The sequence below is a fragment of the Camelus dromedarius genome, chromosome 19 (assembly GCF_036321535.1).
Source record: "Camelus dromedarius isolate mCamDro1 chromosome 19, mCamDro1.pat, whole genome shotgun sequence".
In the NCBI taxonomy this organism is placed as follows: domain Eukaryota; kingdom Metazoa; phylum Chordata; class Mammalia; order Artiodactyla; family Camelidae; genus Camelus; species Camelus dromedarius.
In genome coordinates, this window is record NC_087454.1 from 33373591 (window position 1) to 33390698 (window position 17108).

At 40.7% G+C, this 17108-nt stretch overlaps 1 protein-coding gene across 1 annotated transcript in view; it reads left to right on the forward strand.

Moving 5' to 3' along the window:
- The window catches only part of TFAP2D (transcription factor AP-2 delta), a 49922-nt gene extending 35543 nt beyond the window's left edge, over positions 1-14379 (forward strand). Inside the window, exon 8 of the mRNA XM_064476091.1 lies at positions 13987-14379. Coding sequence (XP_064332161.1) covers positions 13987-14206 — 220 coding nt within the window. The 3' untranslated portion in view covers positions 14207-14379. The remainder of the gene's footprint in view (positions 1-13986) is intronic.
- Positions 14380-17108: the final 2729 nt, after the last annotated feature.

The window sequence follows — 17108 nt, forward strand, 5'->3', positions numbered from 1 at the left end:
ATTTGCAAAATCTGAAGTTGATTCTGCTAGTTAGACCACTTTAAGAACTAGCATGTTTCTAGAGTATTTGCTATTTTTCCCCTTTGAAGAAAAACAATTCTGATTTGTTTTTAAAGTGACACTGAGAATTATGTAATGTTCTGTCTTGGACACTAACGAATTAAAAAGATTCTACATCTATTATTCTGCTAATAATCTGGGTAACAATGTGTTAGCATAGAGGGTGTATCTTTCATAATTTCCCACTGACAGTGGTAACTTTAATTTTGACAGAAGCATAAGCTCAGGAGAAAAATCAGCTACAAAGGAAGCAAATCACATCTGACATTGAAAACAGTCCACTGGCAGAGTCTGATTTCCCCCTGTTTTTGCTGAGTGCTGGCTGGGAGAGAGGACGATTGCTAGACGTGGAGAGAACTCTCATTAGTAACGTCAGCTTGCAGTGCTCTTTTATTTGGTCAAAATCTCCTTCCCAATGCAAACCACTCGAATGGCACCTTCAAGGGTGGCTGGTTTGGTACCTGGAGAACTGTGGCTAACTTTCAGCAGATTGCATGTGTCCAGGTAGAGCTAGGGAATGATCTGGCCCTCGCAAAGCCCGGATGACTCCCTGCAGTTTTCCGTGGTAGCTGACATATCAGCGTGCTCTGGGAACCTGTGTGCATAACAGTGACCATTCTCACGACTGATTCACAGCCTGGAAAGCTGCTCATTTCCATCAGAATGACAGGAGGCAGGTTTCTTCATTATTTACAATTTACTGAGTACCATCCAAAGTGTGTATTGCTTTAGAGAACGTAGCAGACACCACATCATCTCCTGGAAAGGGGAAGACAGTTGATTGGAATCTGCAGAAGATTCCACGGCCACGGTTCCCAGGCATGGTGATGGCATTTCAACCGAGGTAGCCCGGGGCTCCGTGGGCAGAACAGACTCAGCTCAGACAGAAACCAGAGCCCTCGATTTCTGCAATGGCAGGGATTCTTTCTGTTGAGATCTTGAGAAATCTTAACAACTTTTCCCTTCTTCGCCTCTTTGGTTCTCATAACATCCTTGACTCTGAAATCAAGCCAGAGCACATCTAACAACATAAATGAGGGGAGGAAGTTAGACTGTTTTTATTGCTCAGTTCAGAGAAAACAGCCTATGAGAAAAATGAGGAAGTTTTCTTCTCAACACCCACCTTGGGAGAGTGAAATTTTATTTTCTCTTCTCTTTTACTGTGCCAGTGGCAGGTAGTGCAAGGGTGACTAAAGGATTGTCCCTCTCGTTAAGAATGTCTAGTGTGGAGGACAGTTACATACACAGATTTAAAATATAAGAGAGAGATTTTATAGTAAAGGATTGAGCTGAGTACAGGTGATCATCTGGGGAAATTAGGAAATGCTTTCATCTTTCTACCCACAGTACTTAGTACCTGTTACTAAACGTGGCTTGTGATACTAACTCTATTAGACCTTGGCTATATTTTCTTCTGGCTCATTCCCAGGGCCATGGTGTTTTAATTGGACCACAGGCTGCAGAAGTGAATGGATCAATGTGCTTGCATTCTTCTATTTGAGCCCAAAAGTCTACCGACACCACATCTTCCTAGAAATAGACCCTCCTAAGACTCCCGTAACACTTTGGAAATAAGAAGCACACAGGCTGTCCCAGATACCTGTGTTTGCTGGTGATTAACTCCCATCACTGGTTCTCCGTGTTGGAAGGCCCCTTGCATTTCCCCCTCTCCTTCAGCCTTGAGATTATCCCTTCAACATCCCTGTCAAGGTGTCACCCACTCCAGGCTTGGAAACTTTCCATGATAGACCACTCTCTTCTGGCCTCGGCATCTCTTGTCCCTCTGACAACTCTATCAGGAATGCCTTCCTTCCGCTGAGGCAACATCTGTCTCCCTAACGTCCCACTCCTTGGGGGCCTTACCGAGTCAGCTGAATCCTGTTTCCTTCCAAGTTTCTAAAGGCAGCTCTCGGGTCTTTGAGTTTTCTCTTCCTGGGCTGTCCGTCCCCCTTTTCTTTGCGTTCCACGTATGGCAGGCACCCCAGTCATCTCATCAAGGGTCTTCTGAGTGCCCTGTGCTCGGCAACACGCTGAACACAGGATGCGTGTCTCCACTTAAATGGGAACACCTTTGGGCTTCTTCTCCAGGGCGCCGAAGATCTGTATCGTTTTTTCTTTTTCTTTTTCTTTTTTTCTCCCTTTTCTTAGCATGGGAGCATGGTGGGACAGGTAATCAAGAGTGGATGATTTTATTAATTCTGTGAAAGCATTTTTGAACACTTCAGAATGTGACAGAAGAGATATGAAGGAATTTCGATTAAATCTCTAATCCCAAAGGAAAACATCATAAAATAAATGACATTACGAGGCTTAGCAGTTAGGAAATGGAATCATTAAGCGTTCCACGACTGTTCCGCCAGCTCAAGGGGACTTTTAAGACCATTTTATTTAAGAATATTGGAAATAATAGGCCTGAATTGTGAAGGAACAAGAAAATCCTATGTTTCCCAGACTTAAGCTCCCATGTAAGGTTGAAATTAAACTTTAACTTAAACTCCAAAAGTGCACTTGCATTCCCAACTGCAAAGAAAAACATACGTGTAAGTGGTCAGGTCTTACTCACTAGTTAAATAAAAAATGACAGTGTATGTCTGGTTCTTTTCCAATGGAAGTACATATGGTCGGTTACAATGTGTCTGTTTCTGGTGTACAGCAGTGTCCCAGTTATGTATATGCATGCATATATTTGTTTTCATTTTCTTTTTCATTAAAGGTTATTACAAGATATTGAATGTGGTTCCCTGTGCTCTACAGAAGAATTTTTTTTGTCTATTTTTATATATAGTGGTTAATATTTGCAAATCTCGAACTCCCAAATTTATCCCTTCCCACCCCCTTCCCCCCAGTAACCATATCTGTTTCTGTTTTGTAGATGAGTTCATTAGTGTCTTCTTTTTTTCCTTTTCTGAGATTCCATATATGAGTGATATCCTATGGTATTTTTCTTTCTCTTTCGGGCTTACTTCACTTAGAATGACGTCTGTATTTACAAAAGAGTTAAAAATCAGTTTCCCTTGAAATAAAATTTTCAATAGCAAAAGCGTAGACCAGAAAATAAAGCAGGTAACAGTTTTCAGTTCCTTAGCAGACAGATGGAACCACAATGCCCTTCTCGTCTGAATCTACATTGTTACTTGTGTTTGTTTAACATGAAGCAGGAAATTAAAGAGTTAAATCAGTGGCCAGTGTTTACTGTACTTCACAAGGTGTGTGGCCCCAAACCAAATACTGCACAGGAGATACCTACATTAAAAAGCATCTATTGCAGATCACTTGATGACATTTTAAATGGAATTTTAGATTCAGCACATGGGAGGCTGGTAGTTCAAACAAGGGAAACCAGAGGCAACTGTTTCCAATTAACAATTTGCAGACATTGTCCCGAAGCAACTATAGGTGTGAGTAATTTGGTAAATTTGTATTTAGATGATCTCTATCTTTGTTGACCTGTGGATGGAGGGAGAGTCTGTGGGGTCGTGGGGAGCCCTCAGGATGGATGTCAGGGGGTCTCACGCAATATCTTGGTTACCAGCTGGGAGTGGGGATTCAGAGTAGACATTTACCAGTCTGGCCTCTGCAGGCTTATCTATAAATTGACAGTTAATCTGGATGATCTCTGAGGCTCCTTCTAAAGCAATGATAATTTACTCCATTCTCCATTTATTGCTAAATCATCATTTATGCTGTGTTTCCATGTGATCTCATTCCTTCTCTTTATGGTTTAGCAACAGGTCATTTAAAAAAGTCAACAGTTGATGGAAACTCAACTTGTGGTGGTGAGGACACTGCTGTGTATACAGAAGTAGAAATATAATGTACACTTGAAACTTCCATAAGGTTATAAACCAATGTTACATCAATTAAAAAAAATTCCCCCCAAAGTTAACAGTTGAAAAAAATTCATCTAAGAAAGCACAAGCATCCTCAGCTGAGCATTTTCAGTCCCCTGTTCTAAACGAAAAATACGAATTGTCTGATAGGGAGAAATATACAGAGATGGTTAATATATCTCTAAAAGCTCTATCCCCATGTGTAAAAAAATAGGGTGTAGATGTCAAAAAAAAGTCTCGACCTTTGAAAAGTTAAGTTGGATGTGATTGATTTTGGTCTCTCCCAAAAACAAACAAGCAAAAACCAAGAACTTAAAAAACAAAACAAAACAAAACAAAAAACCAACCAACCAAACAAACAACAAACTCCCAGAACTGTTTCTGAATGGAAGGATGCTTAACCTCCTGTCTCCAAAACTCGATCCCAGAGACTGTTTTTTGTCTCAGGGTACCTACTGACAGTCCATGGAACTAAGGTCCTGCAGAAGTTCTTGGGGGAAATGCAGAAGTGCATCATTTTCTCTCCCCCAGGGAGGGTCACCGACCTGGTATTTTAGGTGTCATTTCTTGGCTCTAAGGGAACACGCCCAACTCCCTAGCTACCTTTAAACAGTATTAAAAATATTGATGTTTTGGACCTATGCCAAGCCCATTAAATCAGGATCTCTGGGGTGGGACCCACATGTTGGCTTGTGTTTTTAAATAGGCTCCCTGGGTGATTCTTGCCTGCAGATAGGGTTGAGAACCACCTGCTGAAGGAACCACAGAACATTGGTGAGTGCTGACAGGGACTTGCTAATGAGTGGATTGCAAGGAGTCCCCACCACCAGAGAGCTCTATACCTTAATTAAGCACCTTGATGAAACTCCATTTTAAAAGCCCCAGGGGCAATGGGATAATCTAACCTAGGTAGAGAATTAGCCATTGTCCCTTGTCTCTACTTCCTCAACTAATTAGGCTACAAAGGACAGATGCCACCAAGTTCTGGGAGCAGAAGCCCCAGCTGAGGTCCCTCTCCATGGTCTAGATTCAGGGGTCGTGCTGTTTCAGAGAGACGCATAGCTCGGAAAAGAACTAAGGTTCTGCAGAGAAGCCCCACGATCCTTTGCGGGCGTTCTCCAGGGTCTGTTTCCCAGCCTCCCGAGTGCAAGAAAGCGTTTTTCTGGCTGCCACCTACAACTGTCGCGGGGAGTACAGACGAAGCCTCAGGCTAGAGTTGGACCTAAACCTGCAGCCGCTGAATAATCCAGGAGAGAAGGAAAAGGGGGCTTGTCTTCCCTTTAAATCTTGCCACCTGCATGCCTCCTGGGGGCCAAAAAGCAGAACTGAGGTTGGTGACAGTGGCATCTATGTGCTGTTCAGGAAATCAAAGATACGTGAGCGCAAACATCCATGGGAGTGATGCAGCCTAACAAAATAACAGGAAAAATAGCCCAAACTATCTCAGCCTTCACGTACACCAAGGGAAGTGGGGGAAGAGAAGTTCACTTGTCAAAGATTTTCCAGGCAGAAAGTTAAAATTTGACAAAATAAAATTAGCGTTTACTCTGATGATCTAAACGACAACAGCGGGGTATTTTTCTCTCGATTTTCAGTCTTCTAGTTCGTACCAGAGTAGTACCTACTACTTCCAGCTTTTTGCATCTTGCAAGAAAGCTAGAAAAATCCGCCTATGGTCGTCAGATGCAGCTGAGTGAGGCAGTCTTCAGTGGCAAATACTAATGCGATTTTCTGTACCGTTAAATCAGTCTTTGCTTGGTAGGTGGAAAGGATGTGTTGGATTCCCAGGCCCAACTTTTTCTTTTTAATTGAAGTATAATTGACTTACAATATTATATTGGTTTCAGGTGTACAGCACAGTGACTCAGTATTTTTTATGGATTATACTTTATTAAATCTTATTACAAGATAATGGCTGTAACTCCCTGTGCTAGACAGTGTATCCTTGTTGCTTCTCTGTGTCATACATATGTTAACCCCAGACCCCCAACCTGCCCCCACCTCTTCCCTCTGCTCTCTAGTAACTACTAGTTTGTTTTCCATGCGTCAGTCTGTTTCTGTTTTGTCACATGAATTCATTTGTATTATTTGTTTAGACGCCACATAGAAGTGGTATCATATGGTATTTGCCTGTCTGACTTGTTTCACTAAGCATAGTATTCTCTAGGCCCATCCACATTGCTGCAAAAGGCAGAATTTCGGTTTTTGTATGTGGCTGAATAATACATACTGTGTCTTCTTTATCCATTTGTCTGTGCATAGACACTTGGGTTGCTTCCATATGTTGGCTATTGTAACTAGTGCTGCTATGAACATTGGGGTACATGTATCTCTTTGCATTATTTTTGTTTTTTTCCTGGATATCTATCCAGGAGGGGAATTGCTGTATCAATTGGTAGCTCTGTGTTTGGTTTCTGGAAAAACCTCCATATTCTTTTCCATCAACTTACACTCACACCAGCAGTGTACAAGGGTTTCCTTGTCTCCACATCCTCACCAACATTTGTTATTTGTAGACTTTTTGATGGCCGCCATCCTGACAGATGCGAGGTGATGTCTCATTGTTTTGATGTGCATTTCTCTAATAATCAGCAATGTTGAGCATCTTTTCTTGTGCCAGGCCCAGCTCTTGCCAAGATAGGAAGGATTCAGGGGAAGATTCCATAGGAGTTTGCTGTAGGCTATGTTTTAGAAAATTGCCTTAGTGGTTTAATTTAAATTAGTTTAGGCAAATCAATTAAAGTAATGATAAAGCATTTCATATTGAAGGACAATGAGAGCAATATGGAAACAGCTTTGTGACATTTCTCCTACATCCAGCAAAGCCAGTGAAAGGTAAACCATATTAACTCAGATTAAGGAAAGTTAAATAGCTCTTGTTCCTCTGGTAGGTGTTCATTCAGAATCCTTTATTAACTTATATTCCAAGTAAGCAATGATGCTTTCAAGATTTTAAACATGTAAGGCCTTGGCCACAAGCAAAAAAGAAAAAAAGTTATTTAACCAGAGATCACAAGGTTAAGAAGAGAAGTTGGTGAAATTTCTATCACATGGCAGTCTCCTGATATAGGTCCTCATCATTCATGTCAAGTAGTTTATAAGTATAAACACTGTTTGAATTAAAGATGGGTTGTTAATAACATCTTTAGCGAAATATCACAGGGAAAAAGAAGAAATTATAATTTCTTCTTTTTCAAATAACAATCTCTATTATCTTCTGTTACCGCTTTCATTTCTGTCTCAGTTTTTCACTTTTAATCCCACTGAGAGAGAATACATTTTGCACTGTTACAACATATTTTCCTTTAAAAAATTAAAGTCTGTATCCATAGAATTTATTCAGGCCAAGTCCATTGGCCAAGAAGAGATGCTACGTTATAAAAAGAGAAACATGGTCGTAAGTCCATAGCTGTGCACAGACACGCACACACACACAATCTCCCTAGAAAGGGTGGTTCTGCCCTGTGGTATCCCTCCAATTGCTGAAATGTGAACACACTTTAACACTAAGGGGGAAAATCAAAAGTCGAGCTGCACCCCTGAATCCAGCAAACAGTAACTACCTTCCCGAACTGAGCCAGTTTGAAGAGATAGTTTATGTTGCAGAAAGATGTGCTAAAAAAGTGTTAATCAGGAGGTCTAGCAAAACAGGAGTTTTTAAAACCATGAATAAAATTAAGATGACTGTTAAATATAAGTTACATTTTCTTGAACACCAGGTGCCGTCAACTGCAACAGTCTGTATTTTCTCAGCAGGTGACCGTCAAAACCTTCCTACTCCTCAGTGTGAAATTAGTGATAGGAAAATGAAATCAGTGAGCTGGAATCTAGTTAGACAGAAAATAGTTCAAGGTAAATATGGCTTCTAAGCCTGAGTAGCTATGATTCAAGCCTCACATTTTTTTTTTTTTAATTGAGGTGCAGTTGATTGACCATGTTGTGTTAGTTTGTGGTGTATGAGCAGATACAAACGTCACATCTTGACCCTCGCTTTTTAGCTTAGATTTACTGATTCGGTGAGCTTTCTCCCTAAGAACTGCTCTTGAGTCAGCTCTCTCTTCCTCTCTCAAGATACTGCAAGTGGGTATGTTTTCCTTAATCTCCCTTAAATTTCACATCGTTGGTCTAGCCCACCAGCTAAGCTTTTGACCATGTTAAGGTATTTCAGAACTTTGGTTCTGCTCTCCGATGCAGGAATTTCCCTCTCAGTTTTAATGCCAGCCACTAAGTTACAAATCCACGACACTGTCAATCACCCTGTCAGTTAAGAGGTGGGGCCAGAATGGGATTATGCGAAGGTCCTGCAACACTCCCCTGCAAACTCAGGAAGCTTCAGCCTTTGTTCACTCAGTTTTGATTACTGAACCCACACACCACTTCCGTGATCACTTCTGTTTTTTTGATTAGCAGTTTAGATTTGTAATAACCCACGACATGAACAAGTTGCAGTTAATCCATTCAGTGGAATCCTTTATTAACTGTAAAGAGAAATAATCTACCGATAAACACCATGGATGCATCTCAAAATTATGCAAGATGAAAAGAGCCAGTCATAAAAGTTTATAGAGTTTACAATTCAGTTTATAGGACATTTGGGGAAAAAGTAAGAACTATAGAGATAGAAGTTAGAGCACTGATTCCCAATACCTGGGGCTGGGAAAGGGTTCGGGGAAAATGTTTTGGGTGGCGGTGGTCATTATACAACCGCATGGGTTTGTCAAAATTCAACGAGCTGTATGCTTAAAAAGGATTAGTATTACCATCTGGAAATTCAAACTCGATATACCTGATTTTTTAAAATAAGCCATTACAAGAAATTTGTTAAAGGATTAGTTAAATGTAATTCAACAACCTTAATGTCCCTTTTCCCCCTGCTTTGATGATTAAGTTATTTACTCTGTTCCATTTCATTACTTCCTCTACCACTTCCCATGATTTTTCAACAATTACCTAACAACTCCAGAGTCTCAGAAGCAGTTTCTTGTGTTTTCTTTCTCCTGAAATAGGAGTTTCCTATACTTAAAAAAATGTTGTGGGGGGAGGGTATAGCTCAGTGGTAGAGCGCTTGCCTAGCATGCCTGAGGTCCTGGGTTCGATCCCCGGCACTTCCTCTAAAAATAAATAGGTAAACCTAATTACCTCCTCCCGCCAAAAAAAAAAAAAAAGAAGACAAAAAACTACTGAAACTACCGTAGGAACAAATAGAAAAACTGAACAAGTTGTTGAAGTAACAGCTTAAAAAAAAAGTTGCAATTCCATTAATACCATTGTCAGTTTTAAAGATTAAACTCTTTGAAAATAAAGCAAAGTATCTTAATTACCATTTAATCTTTCACTTTGCTAACGTAGCACTGTCTCCCCCAAGCCTACCTCTGTATTGTTCCTCTTCTTTATTCTTGGAACGTAACTTTACATCCTACAGGCCTGGCATCGGAGGCTCCCAGGTGAAACTCAGACCCTTTAGCCTTTGTTCGCTCAATTATTGCATACATGGGAGTCTTCTCCACCAGGGCTGCTGCCTCCCGGAGGCACCCGGCGCCCAGGTGCTGGCAGCAGACAAGGTCAGGTAGGCTGTAGGTTGACAATATTCGTGCCCCATCTCAGTCCTGCTTATTTTAGTTGCTGATTCTGTGGGCTTGTGGTTTGGTTTGGTTTTAACAACCCTTTGTATTTCTTTTTTAAGATTACACCCTAACTTTTGATGACCAATTTATGCTAAGAGCTCAAGCCACAAACTGTCGGGGAGACCTAGAACATCTTCTTTGCCACTTACCGTAAAATCTAGTGCACTCTGATGGTCACTTATGCGCTAAGTCACATGGCTTCGTTTGGCTCCCACTTTGATGCCTGAGATCCTGCCCCCTGTCTTGTCTGGGCTTGAGGTTTACATTTTTTGTTGGGGGGGGGGATGTTGCTCCTTTCTCCTCAGAATTCTATTTAAGCTCCATCGTCACTGGGGCAAGTTTCTACCCTTTGGCAGGAGCACAGACTTTTCAATATTGTAATCAAGGGACCAGGAAGCTAACACCTTTTTCTCAGTATCATCCAAGGAGCTCTGAAGGGTGATTGGACTTTAGATTGGCTGAAAAAAAGAAGAGGGAGGACACACAAAAGTATACAATAGGAATGACCATCATTGGTTGGAGGGTTGAAAAGGTAAATCTTTCAAAAATAAAGTGATAGAACATTTGGTTACAAAAGGTGAAGGAAGGTGAGCTGGAACGTGCCAATACATTAAGAAATATGATTCAACATTCGTATTGTCTGCTACTGTTCAGCAAAATGTTGTACATGTGGCAGGAGGAGGATACACCTAGCACGATGCTCGTTGCCCCCTCTCACTTGTCTGCTTGAGGACAAACTTTTAGATAAATTGAACTTAGAAGGACTTACTTCTCTATTTTGACAGCCTTCTTCAAACCATCATGACTGCTACTTAGCCCAGGTAATATTTGCTTGTGAAATGCTCTCTGATATTAACCTGATGGAAATGTATGCAAAGAGAACTTAAAGTGAAACCTGTGGCTAAAAAATATTTTCTGAGGGCAAAAAAAGATCACCCTTATCAAAGATTTTGGAGATTTGACTCTAGTGTGTTACCTGACAGATTGCTTTAATTTATTTTCTGTCTAGGACTGAAAGCCAGCTTCATTTTTCTGGTTTTCTCTGATGTCTTTGTAAACTCTACATTGTCCCTTTTCTCCTTTTGTATATTGCTGTGAATGAGATATACACCTATTTTTCTGGAATGGATGGGACTAACAGGAAAACATGTTCCCAGAAATTCTTTTAATCCGCCTGTGATTTCACACTTTCTTCTGTGTTATGCTCATACAATATTAGATGACTTTAATTACTTGGGTTCATAAACCTCACTGAAAGCTGCTAGAACAGACGCTATACCTTGCATTTAGCATCAGCTTCCGTGGTGTACCGTGCATATTTTTTGAGATGCAGATAATGTTAAATCAAGGAAATTAACAACATTTGCATGATGTTATTTATGTTGAAAGATAACACTTCAAGGTGGAGGTGGGGGTGGGGTGTACAGCTCAGAGGTAGAGTGTGTGCCTGGCGTGCATGAGGTCCTGGGTTCAATCCCCAGTGCCTGCACTTAATGGGGAAAAAAAAGAAAGACAGATAACACTCCAAGTCATTAGTTTTCTTAGGTTGTGTATGTCACATTTTTTGACTTCTCTGTTGAGCTAAGTGGTTTTTCAACTTTCATAACCTTCTGTCCACGTCCTTGGTTTTAAAAAGTGCACCATAAGCATTAAACCAGTGAATTGAAGCTTAGAGCTGGAAAGAGCCTTGCAGCTGTTCTAGTCAGACTGTTTACAAGGCTGAATAACTTCCTGCAAATCACAGAAATGCCTAAGGTTGAAGCCGGTGTGAGACTCTGTACACCTGGTTCACAATCCTCCTACTAAAGACCAGATACCTATTTTAGAAGCAAGGAAGGCCGCCAGCCGAGAGGGTATGCCAGCCTGAGACTCTTCCATTAGGGAACTACTCCTGTCAACCTGGAGAAGTAAAGCATTTACGTAGACCCGTCTACTTTGGTCTCAACCTTTTAGAGCTCTTGTCTTAAATAGGGAAATTATCTCCCAGGCCTACAAGTCTGCCCCCAGAACAAAGTTAAGTTGGAGAAGCTGAGTTATAACTGCCCACAGAATGTGATTTCTCAAGGTGAACGCGTAAAACATGCCCACAGCCTGAGAGGAACATGAGCCATGGAGGTGGTTCAGAATATCAGATCTCTCAGACAAATGACTTACCTTTTCTGGGTATCAGTTCCTTCATCTGTAAAATGGAAGAAGTAATATTTCTTTCATTGTGTTGTTGCCAGGATTATACAAGGGGATACAGAATAAAGCACTTAGAGCTGAGACTGGCATAGGGTCAGAACTCAAATATTGACTCTTAACTTTAATATCTACCCTAGTGAAACTAAATTCTGTATATTCAACCCAGGCAAAAAGGGGAGTCCTAACGGAGAGGACATGGCATTATAGAGGAAAATAAAATTCACCTAATGGTGCAAGGAGCCCTGAACAGGAAGCAAGCATGAGAAAAGAGGCAGTTTGTGCCCAGAGCCAAGCATTTGGACATTAATCGATGGCTTCATTTAGTTCTTTTCGTGGGTGCTGCCATGATGCTTTCATCGCCCACTGCAGTCAGTTCCATTGGTGTCCTGTCTTCCTGGTAGATCCTAAAACATTTGATTCCCTGCTAGTTATATCATCGTAGAAACGGAATCGAAGTCAGTTTTCCTGCTCAGCAATGCGAGATGTGCATAAGCTTGAACTACAAAGATGCCTTATATTACGAGTTTTGGTGTCCTTAGCTGCCCAGGCACTGACCATTCTTGTTTTCTAAATGACTGTAGACTGAAGTCTTTTTTTTTTCTCTTTTTAATGTATGTTGATTATGACTTAAGCATGGGGAAGGGTTTGTAAAATGTTTGGGTGAAAGGTGGTGGCAACCCACAGAGTATAATGGACACGTGCAAGATTTTACTCTCACCGTGAGCAGCCCACAGCCAACGATGTCTGCCGCTTACTGGAACACTTCCTAAAAGCCTGATCATCCTGAGTCCTGTGCATGTATTAAGAGAAACAACAATTCCATGTGCTGGATTTTATCATTATCACCACAGAGGCTTATCAGTAGGCTGCCTTAGAGCCTAAATCCCTTGTTTGAATTTTTTAAAAAACTTGTAATTTTTGCCCCTGAAGATAACATGCCCTAAGAGGGATAACTAGCGAGTTAACATACTGTGAATGGTACTGTCTGATTTTAAAACTGCTAGTGTCACAACAACTGTGACAACCTAGGGCTTGTAAGCAGTTGATTGCATCATTTATTGAATATACAATTTATATGCCATGTTCTTTATAGATAGATAGATAGATAGATAGATAGATAGATAGATATACAGGATGGATGGATGGATGGATGGATAGATAGGTAGATGGACAGATAGATAGACAAGATGGATGGATGGATGGATGGATAGATAGATATAGTAATGTATGCAGGATATATGTCAAGTATACTTTTCCATATTTTGCAAAATAGGAGTGATGGGGAGCAACCTGGGAGTGTCACTTCCGAAACAGTTGACACAAATGAACAACCAGGGTGGGTTCAGTTCACAGGAAGAGTTGGATCTACGCTTAGTCATTTGTTCAACTAGAGATGCTATGTGTTATGTTTGGGAGGCTCGCCTATGCTGAGGTGGCCACAGCACTCCCTACACTGGCTCAGGAGTTATGATTATTAGTGAATTAGTTAGCTGCTGAAACCCAGAAAAGAGTGGCTTCCATTGGGTAGAATTTGATTTTTCTCTCACTTGGGAGACTGGAGGTGAGTAGGTTCCTGCCGTCCTGTTCTGTCCCCACCACCAAGGCCCCTGCCCTCATCTGCGCAACTGCAGAGCTATTTTGAGGGGAAAGAGAAGGGATCCCTTTCCTTTTAAGCAGGTGGGAGCGGCACGCATCATTCCTCTTGTGGTCTGTTGTGGAAGGGTTAGTCCCACATCCCAACTTAGCTGCAAGGGAAGCTTGGGACTGTAGTCTCCAGTGGGATGTCCCTGTGCCCAGGTCAGTCTCCAGACTCTGAAGAAGAGAAGATTGAAGTTAGAGGAGCAGGTAACCATGAGGCACACTCGGCCAGTTTTGATCTCTTCCTGTGTGATCTATGCCTGTACAAGCGTATGTGCTGTTCTTAAAAATGAGATGATTCTCACCCATAGAAAGTTATATTTTCTGGCTTTCTTGAGGGGCAGCAACTCAGAGTTAAGTCATGTGTAAAACACTCAGGCTCACTAATCATTAGTGCCTGTCAAGTCTACCAGTGACGTCTTCTTCCAAGTCTACCTACCAAGTCTTCTTCCAGAGGGGCCCTGAATTTCTTACGGTTCAGAGCAGTCCATTGACTTGCAGCTGCCTTCTGCAATGCTTGGCACTGTCGAGGGACACAGCAAATGCCTGTTTCATGGAAGATTCTGGATGAAATGGGGGTTGGGGGCGGTGTTGTCCCGTATCATACTGCAAACTGCTCATCGCTTTTTCCTACCGTTTCTCATTTCCAGTTTGATCACTCATGGCTTTGGGACCCCGGCAATATGTGCAGCTCTAAGCACTTTCCAAACAGTCCTCAGTGAAATGCTGAACTACTTGGAAAAACACACGACTCACAAAAACGGTGGAGCGGCGGATTCTGGCCAAGGACATGGCACCTCGGAGAAAGCCCCCCTGCGGAAAACTTCAGAGGCTGCCGTGAAAGAGGGCAAAACGGAAAAGACAGACTAGCTACATCAAACAGAATCTATTTCCAGAGAGTCTTGCTGCTGATATTTTTGCTAATATATATGTCATTGAGGGTGATTAATCTTCAGTGGACCAAATCTCTATCCTCCCCCACTAACCCTCCATAAAAAAACAAAAATGGAAATGAAAAATGAAAACAAAAAAGGACAAAACCAAAAAAAAAAAAAAAAAAAAGACAACCCCCCCCAGGAAAACAGCAGTGTAACCGTGTGATGAAATTGTCACTTTTTAATTTTATGTTATGATAAAACTCCTTTTGTGCACGTAATTTATTGTTCCGAATTATATACATCACCGTTTTTAAGCACTTCCGGACTCTGAAGAGGCAGCACATGCTTTTTTCACATCTAACTGATGCACTTTCTTATCCAGCTCTGTAGGTAGGGATCAGAAAGCATGACCAAACAGGGACCCACCACCAGTGCTCATAGCCCCGGTCCTTCTCGACTTAATTCCTGAGAACAAGAGTGCCTCTTTCCATTAAATAGACCAAACTGGCAATCAACCCGTCAATAAACGCTCTGGGAACTGAAAAGGGCAGTCATGAATCTTTGTCCTGTGAGTTGACAGCAGTTTTAAAATTTTGGTCACTGCTAGCCCGCTTAACTACCAATGCCTTGGCGGTCTTTAAAAATTCCAGATGACTCTGTCCCCTTTATGTACAAGTCTTCCCACCCCACCCTGAGTCCATTTTTTTTTTTTTAAGAAGAGACTCAGCAGAATATTGAAGAGATGAGAGATGACCTCTTCTCACCAGTCTCCTCCAGTCCCCAACCCAACAGTTCAAGGAAGCAGACTTACATAGTGGGTCAGGGCAGGCAGGATATGGGACAGGGTACCTTTGTCACTCTTGGGCTCCTGATGGAAAGCAGTGATATTGTCTTGCCTGGAAACGTGTGGGGATAGGAACAGCCATCGTCCCAGGAAGCTCTGCCCCTCAGAGACAGAGGAGGAGCCCAGGGAACTCGCGGAGGTCTCTCGAGGTGTTGGTGGCCAACGATTGTGTGGTTAAAGCGACAGCCGTTCTTCATCTACCTTTGTGACTCTTGTACCTGCCCGATGGCTGTGTTCTAAACCTTCAGAGGCACAGAAGCATTCAGGTCTGTGTTCAATAAAGGAAACAAAACCAGAATGATCAGAGAAGACTTTGGCTTTTAAGATGCTTCCTTTTTTCATAGCTTGTTCTTAGAGCTTTACTGTCGTTTAGTTAAGACACTGAAAACAAGAGGTTCCTGGCTGCTGAGGCCAGGGGCTAACTGAATGACAGTTCTGTCCATTAAAACCTGAATGTATCAAGACCCTTGGTTGGTACCACATAGTACTAACCTTTCTACTGTTAACAATTTTCAAACATCTAGGTAAATAAAGATCATCATCCATGAAAAAGAAATCATTTTAATATGTGGACTCCTGACACTGATTAGCGTGAAAATATTCTCTTCTTATTAACATACATCAACTCCTTTCAAAAAAATCTCTGCTACATAATAACCCCACGGAAGATATTATTTTTTTAATTGAGAGGAAATCGCTCAAGAGTTTTCATGTGGAGATCACACACAAAAAATATTTTTACCGAACCATAATTCTTAAAACCATTTGACTTTTATCTTCAATCTTGTACAGAAAAGATTTGAGCATACCTAGTGAGTATCTAAATTTTCTAGACTGAATTCAATTAACAAAAGACACTAGTAAGGAATTCTATAAGAAAGGGGTTTTCTAGTTACACAGTAGAAGAGTTTAAAATAATTGTGATAATAATATTAATAATTGTGATTTCATGTGTTTATCTAGTTCCATTTTTAAAAATTTACCATTATTCATGGCTTTAAATGTTTTTTGGAAATAAAATAGAATAAAGCTGAGATTCTGCTGCAGTTCCAAATTTCATCGCCAAATAAATTGTACTCCATTTTACACGAAAATTCCCGTATTGTAAAATATACACGTGAAACAAAAGTGATGAATATTTCAGTTTAATAAGTAGTAAGAAAGCTATATACAGATAATGTTGGCTACTAATATTTCCTTAATGAAATTTCCACACTGACTTTTATTCCTTTTTATTATTAATAATGCATATGTACTTACTATGGCATTTGGATATGCATATCTGCTAGGCACTTAATGTAGTTATATTACCATGTCAAATGTTCACCCCTACAGGTTAAAATTACATCTGGCTTATTCTCCAGCTTCCTTCTCCACCCTTAGTTATGACTAGTTGGGGTTCTTATCACCTCAATGGGGTGTTATTATTTACTAGCTTTGGAAACAGAAGTATAACTCCAACTACAGTGCATATTATTTACCAGGATTTCGGGTGTCTTCAGAGCCTTAAATGGACCACACCCATCACTTAACTTAACCAGCCATTGGGACATAAATGAATGAATGGACTGGTCATGTTTAGAGTAATAATTTATTATCATATTTAATAGACATTGTTAACCTGCCGAATTTTGCCTTGTATATAATAGGTACTCAACACTTTTTAAATAAATGAATAAATGAATGTGTGTGTGTTCTTTGTCCAAAATGGGCCAAAGGACCTTTTACTTTTGATTTTCTTTTTTTTTTTTTTTCTTTCGATGCTCATTGCTTCATTCTGGCTGGCTTCTTCTATGGTAGTTTATAGAAAACACTTTTTATTTGAATAAGGCAATATTTCCACTCCATCGCATTAGTTACAAGTAGATGCATTTAATATAAAACAATAAAAAAAACTAGGTAGGTATCAGAATTTCAACAAGAGTAAAGTTATAATCATTATCAATATCAAGTTTATAGTAAAGGAGTGTAGCTCCCCAAGATCTACGTGACTTTCAGTGGTATAATAAGTAATAAAACAATAACAGAGCTTTCCAGGTTATGACTGGCC